At 33.6% G+C, this 6424-nt stretch overlaps 1 protein-coding gene across 1 annotated transcript in view; it reads right to left on the bottom strand.

Moving 5' to 3' along the window:
- Positions 1-5813, bottom strand: part of LOC108574999 (vitellogenin receptor) — a 16681-nt gene extending 10868 nt beyond the window's left edge. Inside the window, 14 exon segments of the mRNA XM_017937688.1 lie at positions 295-547; positions 1236-1376; positions 1946-2066; positions 2152-2343; positions 2435-2636; positions 2822-2993; positions 3249-3464; positions 3770-3895; positions 4069-4185; positions 4326-4475; positions 4566-4671; positions 5028-5165; positions 5524-5651; positions 5750-5813. Coding sequence (XP_017793177.1) covers positions 295-547; positions 1236-1376; positions 1946-2066; positions 2152-2343; positions 2435-2636; positions 2822-2993; positions 3249-3464; positions 3770-3895; positions 4069-4185; positions 4326-4475; positions 4566-4671; positions 5028-5165; positions 5524-5651; positions 5750-5813 — 2126 coding nt within the window.
- Between the last annotated feature and the right edge of the window lie 611 nt (positions 5814-6424).

The following is a 6424-nucleotide window of genomic DNA, read 5'->3' as shown; positions in this document are numbered from 1 at the left end:
GATCAATTTTCATTTAAATCGACAATATTTCGTAAAAATCTCGGAAAGCTTAAAAAAGCGTATGAAAAATTAAAAAACGTAAATTAGGAGTTTCTATCGACAGTAGTATCTCCAACAATTATCAACATTCTTCGATAAAATATTCAAAACTTCTAATTGATAAATGTACTTTTTAATGAGAGCAAAAAAACAACCCGAAATTATCGTTCTGCTTTTCAAGTATTTGAACAGACGTAACTCTTTAATAGCGTGTTTCGTCCAGCTTCATTGAAATATCCTTATAAGAATAGTTACCTTTCTTCCGGTATGAGCGCGATACCGTGTGGCTCATCTTGGAAATAGAAGGTCGTCTTCTCGCTGGTGTTCAGACTATGAACTTCGATAGTTTTGTGCTTCACATCCAGCAAATAGAGATTGTTCCCGATGTAATCGAAGTCCATTCCGCCCAATAGTTTATCCTCGATGGGCATCATAGTCTTCACTTCCCCGGTCTGCGTGTCGAAATGGAAAATCATGTCCGTCAGCTGATCGCTGGCCAGCAGACCACCTGTGCCAATTTTCCTTCGATAACATCAGAAATATCGTGCAAAAATGGAAAGTTGGTGGGCCACGTGAAACAGGCAACCTAATTATCTTCTTTGGTTACGGTGGTACGAGAAATTTTTTATACGTAACTCGAATGGTTTCAAAGGGTGAGTAAGAGATGGAAGAAAAATTTTCTCGATGGAAGAAATGACGAAGAATGAAAGGAAGTTTCACATTTGATTGAAATTTTTTAAATCCAAAGCCATATTATTATGCACGTTTAAATGCACATCAATGTCTGTTAAAATATTAAAAAAAAATATAGGTGACATTGAAAAAAAGGATAGAAAAAATGGCGTTTATTAAAAAATTTGCCTTCCATATTATTTGTCCTTTGAAACTATTGCAGTTACGTATCAAAATTTTCTCGGAACCACCATAGCTAGAGAAGATAATTAAAAACGGTCTGCTTTGCGTGGCCCACCCGGTATATTAATGTAACGATATAAATATGTTCCTGAATTTTTATAGGCTCTGAGAAGTAAACAGTACTTTGTAATAAAATTAAACAAATTCATACGCTATATTGTTGCTTTTGAAAGATTCTTGATTCTTCAAATGCGTGAATATTTCTTACGGCAAGTACTATATTTATTCGATTGATAAGCACGAACGAGATATTTAAGGTAGATCGATTATTCAAACCGTACCGGTAAAAGGATCATAAGTAACCGCGGTGACGTGTTTCAGCGTGGCACTGGACGTTATTTTCGGTTTTCCCAGTAGCTCGTGATAGTAATCGATGAACGTGTTTCCCGCAGCGATTACCAAATGCGCCTTCTTCTTCATGGCTGAAATTTATCCAATTCGTAAGACGTTCGACAAAAGTAGTTTCTTTTTAACACGTTTGTTGCTGTAACATTTTAATTCTTCTATGCATTCTACATAGTATTCTATAATACTTCTATGTATTAGACAAATTTTTGCGATGAAATTTCTCTACAGTTTACAACAATCGAATTATTTTACACAGAAATAAATATTTTCCACTTTTTCAGGTGTTCAATCGAATATCCTAAAAGTTTCGAAAAGGTCGAATTCGATTATTTCGCAAAAATCACCTTAATCACATTTTCAGCGAGTTACAAGACTATCTGGAAATTTTTCCCCATTTATCACTTCGATTATTTTAACAATAACTAATATTAGATCATTCCATAAATTCGTGTTGAATTTTATAATTTAGATCAATATTTCCCTAAGATTTTCCCTAATTTTTTTTTTTTTGGCTTTCGGCACGAACTTACGAGATGACCTGATATACATATGTAATGCTAGTAACAAACGTGTTAATTTATCTACCAAAATTTTAAATAATCTTTCTTTTATTTTCTTCAATGTATAAGTAAAGAATATTTACCACGACACGTGCGCTGATCAGAATTCAATTCTTTATCCACCGTGCAAGCACAAGTATAGCTGTTCTCCGAGTTCAATAGGCAAAGCTGGTCGCAGGGGTTCGAATTGCACGGATTCGGCAACTGTCATCGAGCAATTAATAATCTTATCCTACTGTGTTCACGAGCGAACGAATGAAAACGAGATGGAGATATTGTAGAAAATTACCTTCGGTTTCAAAATGGAATGATAGATGTGTATGCCGTAAATGGTGCTATTCGCATTCACTAGAATTTCCCAATTTTTCCCGGTGAATTTATCGCACGATTGTATGGTATTGGATATCCAATCGCTCCAGTACAATTTATTCTCGAACACCGCTAATGAAAATGGCTTCTTTGCTACTCCTTTTAATACAATCTGAGAAAAATGGGGAATTAATCATATTTTTTTTTCTTTTTAATGCAATTATCGGGTTTCTCTTAATGATTCTGGAAATAATGAAATATACCCTGCGATCTGTACCATCCAGTCGTATCGATTCAATCACTTTTAACTTGCTATCTATCCAGTATAATCGATTGTTCGCGTAATCAATGGATAAACTGTTTGGCCATTCTAAGTCTTTCTCGATTAACACGGTGCTGTTCTTTCCATCCATTCCCGCCATTAATATGCAGGAATTCATGCCCCATTCGGTCCAGTACATTAGGCTGAAAACGTGTAATTTGATCATTTGCATTTCTCTTAAATATTACCTACCTTGGAAAAATTTAATTAATTTTTTTTAATAGTGAAGAGTATGTTTCGAAAGATGGAAAATGCGCTATTTTCCGTGAAGGTATTGGAAATACTTCCGAATTGAAATCGTTCAATTTGTTAGACCATAAATACCCACCCACTGGATGGTAACAAGGCAAGACCTCTTGGCTTATCGTTTCGTTCTTTGATTATAATGGTACAATAAGAACCATCGTTGTTACAAACTCCAACGTGCATGTAACCACTGTCTGTGAAATATATATTTCCTGTTACCCAATCCACTGCTATGTCGTCAGGACTGCTTAAACCTGAGAAATTATGAGAAAGATGCAAATAATTGTAAATATAAGAATGTAAAAATATAAAATATAAAAGTGTGAAAATATGTAAGATCTCCTCTTTTTTTTTTCTAAGTTTATGTACGATAATTAAATGAAGAAATCTAAGTAACAATAAAATAAATAAATGAAGAATACGTAATCTGAAAATCCAGATATAAACTTGTAAATGTACGCTAAGAAATTGAGAATAGGACAGAACTTTGTACAACTGATACAATTTACCAGTTGTAACAATGACTTCTCGCTCCGAGCCATCCTCCAAACTTCTGAATATCGCTTCATCTCCGTTCTCGATGTCGGACCAATACACATAATTCGCATCCAACGAAACAGCCACGGCGTGTTGCAAGTTTCGTGTTACCGGATAATACACTTGAGAATCGAGATAGTAGCCGTGGATCTCTGATTTAATTGAAAACACCATCAAAGCTTCGCCACCTGTAGGTAAATAGTAAGGGATAATTTAATTAGGAATAGATTAATTAGAAACAGCTTCGTTCGAGTAGAACAATTGAAAATTACAGCTGAATAAGCTGTATGTATATGTTAGAAATGGTGGAAAAATTAAGGAATCGACATTTTTGTTTTTCTTTCATACTACGTTAAGCAATATCTTGTAAGCGAAAATAGTATAAACATTTCTAGACTAAAGAAGTTTCTACCGAATTTTCCACGTTTCTCTTTTTTCTCCTCTATTGTTCACAGAATAACAATTATAGAATATCAAAGAGAGATTTAAGTACCCTCTGCTTTGCAAGTTTTCTTATCGTCGTTCAATAAGTAACCAGATTGACACAAGCATATGTAAGATCCTAGGGTATTCACGCATCGTTGATCGCATCTTCCGTATTCCTCGCACTCATTCACATCTGTAAAGTAATCATTTTGAAACAACACATTTGAAACTTTTCATTACAAACGTAATTTCGTTTATTTAAATCTAGATTAGATTTAAATGTTTTTCTATTATCATTGTTTAATATTAATTTTCGATATTATTTAAATCGAATTTTCTTTCTAATGTCAATTTTCCAATTATTACCCGCGCAAGTACGATTGTCCATCAACTTGTAACCAGATCGACAAGAACACTGAGCGCCTTCCGGTGTTTTCCTACAGTGATGCTCGCATTTTGCTGTCTGTTTGCACGTTTCAACAGCTGCAATTAGAAGTAATTAGAAAAAAAATCAGAAATTTTAAATTCACAAGGAAAATGAAACTTTGCAATATAAAAATCTGTTATAGGCATGAAAACCTATAGTAGAAACTACTGCAACTACGATCTTATTTAACGCTCACCCTTTTTACACTGATCAACATTCTCGTCCGAATGATCACCGCAGTCGTCTTTTCCATTGCAAGTTAGGTCCAAACTGATGCATCGTTGATTTTTGCACAAGTATCGATCGTAATTATTTGTACACTGGTCGATCGGTATCGTTTGATTGTCTGTAAAACATGTGAGATTGTAATAATAACATTGCAACTAGTGAAACTGATTTAACGCTAGAAAATCGTAACGGATGGTGTGAAATTTACCGCATTTTCCTTCGTCGCTTTTATCAGGACAATCTGCGACACCGTCGCAAACCCATTCGTTTCTTATGCAATGACCGTCGTTGCATCGGAAAGTATCGCATTTTAACTGTTGCAGTTACAAAAATATACAATTCAGAGAAGTTGGAAAGATATTTAATAGGAATAAGAGTGCTATATCTTATCATTTTATCTCTTAAGGTAGAAATGATAAATGGATAATTCGATTAATAAAATGTTTCAGATTTTCTACTGTACCGATGAATGCATAGAAAGTGCAATTTTTAACAGAATCTTCAAATTTTTCATATTAATATTAATAATTTATCTCTTAAGGTCGAAATGATAAATGGATAATTCGATTAATAAAATGTTTCAGATTTTGCCGTATTGATGAACGAAGAAAAAGTGCAATTTTCAACGGAATCTCAAATTTGTAATATTAATAACTAAAGTGAACCTTACATCTTTAACGCAATTATCGTACTCGTCAGATTCATCGGGGCAATCGGGTCTGGCGTCGCAGAACTTTTCAATTGGTATGCAAGAACGATCGAAACATTGGAACTCGTCTGTGGCGCACCGAATCGTTTCTGGAGCAATCTGTGGTAAACGAATCGATCTTAATTACGTATTAAGCGCACATTACCGTTTCATCGATAAATACACCATTAAATACCCTCAAAATAATTACTATCGCATATGCCTGAATTTCGACGATAAAGGGGAACGTGTTTTGTATGTTTAATATAATTGAAAATTTAATGCTTAATTTACGATAAATCAATATCCAAGGTAGAATTTAAAGTTATTCAAATAACTTTCACTTTTAATTATTTAATGGTCTTTGATGGTCCACGGTGTTACTATGGAATATATTGCTGCTAATCTGTTTCTTTTTTTTTTTTTTGATAATTTTCGTAATGAAAATTATGAAATTATGAATTTATGAAAAAATTACTTGGATGCCTTGACAATGTATTTCGTCGGAATCATCGCCGCAGTCGTTCTCTCCATCGCATCTGAACACGGATGAAATGCATTTTTTATTGTCGCATGAGAACCATTCCGGGGCATCGCAGCGTATAACTTCAGATTAGAGAAAAGAGAAACGTGAAAATAAGAGTGGTTACCAGATCGAATTGTTATTAGATTTAATTGCAATATTATGTACAAGTTGAACTTACTCGAGGTATCGATGTGTGTATAGATGGTGCTCAGAACAAGTACCACGAACAATTTACGATACATGATCTATAAACATTTGGATAAATTCGTTTTAGTTTCGAGCCATTGAGCTGGAATCGTTCTTGATTTTCTCGGTCGATAATATTCGATCGAAAAAAAAACGTAACAGATAATTAATAATTTAACAACAAAGATTTGCAATTTAATATTATTCTTCAAGTGGCACGAGAAATATTTCTATTCGATTCCATGAATTATTTATGTGATCGATGTTTGTAACATAAATTATCTGACCAGCATTAACATAACCTACATGTGCAACATTAGTTTTGAATTTTTTTTTAGTATTTCTAATTCTTAGAATTTTTCGTAATGAAATTTCACGGAAAAAGAACCTAATGAACAATAAATTAGAAAATAATTAGCGATGTTAGTGTGAGATAAAAGAAATTTCAATTTAAGGCGTATGTTACTACAATTACCCGCGTAAAGCACACGATATCCGGCAAAGTGGTAATGAAAAATATTTCAAGGCGAACATAGTAAAGGTAAAAACAAACTATATGTACCTTCGTTTCGAATACTTCCACGAAAAAATATTTGTACACGAAAATTGTTAGAAAAACGGAATTTCTATTAATGTTCACAGTTAATAGAAATTGTGAGATGAGATT

Source organism: Habropoda laboriosa, unplaced genomic scaffold, assembly GCF_001263275.1.
Source record: "Habropoda laboriosa isolate 0110345459 unplaced genomic scaffold, ASM126327v1 scaffold204, whole genome shotgun sequence".
In the NCBI taxonomy this organism is placed as follows: Eukaryota; Metazoa; Arthropoda; class Insecta; order Hymenoptera; family Apidae; genus Habropoda; species Habropoda laboriosa.
This window is presented reverse-complemented; position numbering and strand designations above follow the sequence as displayed.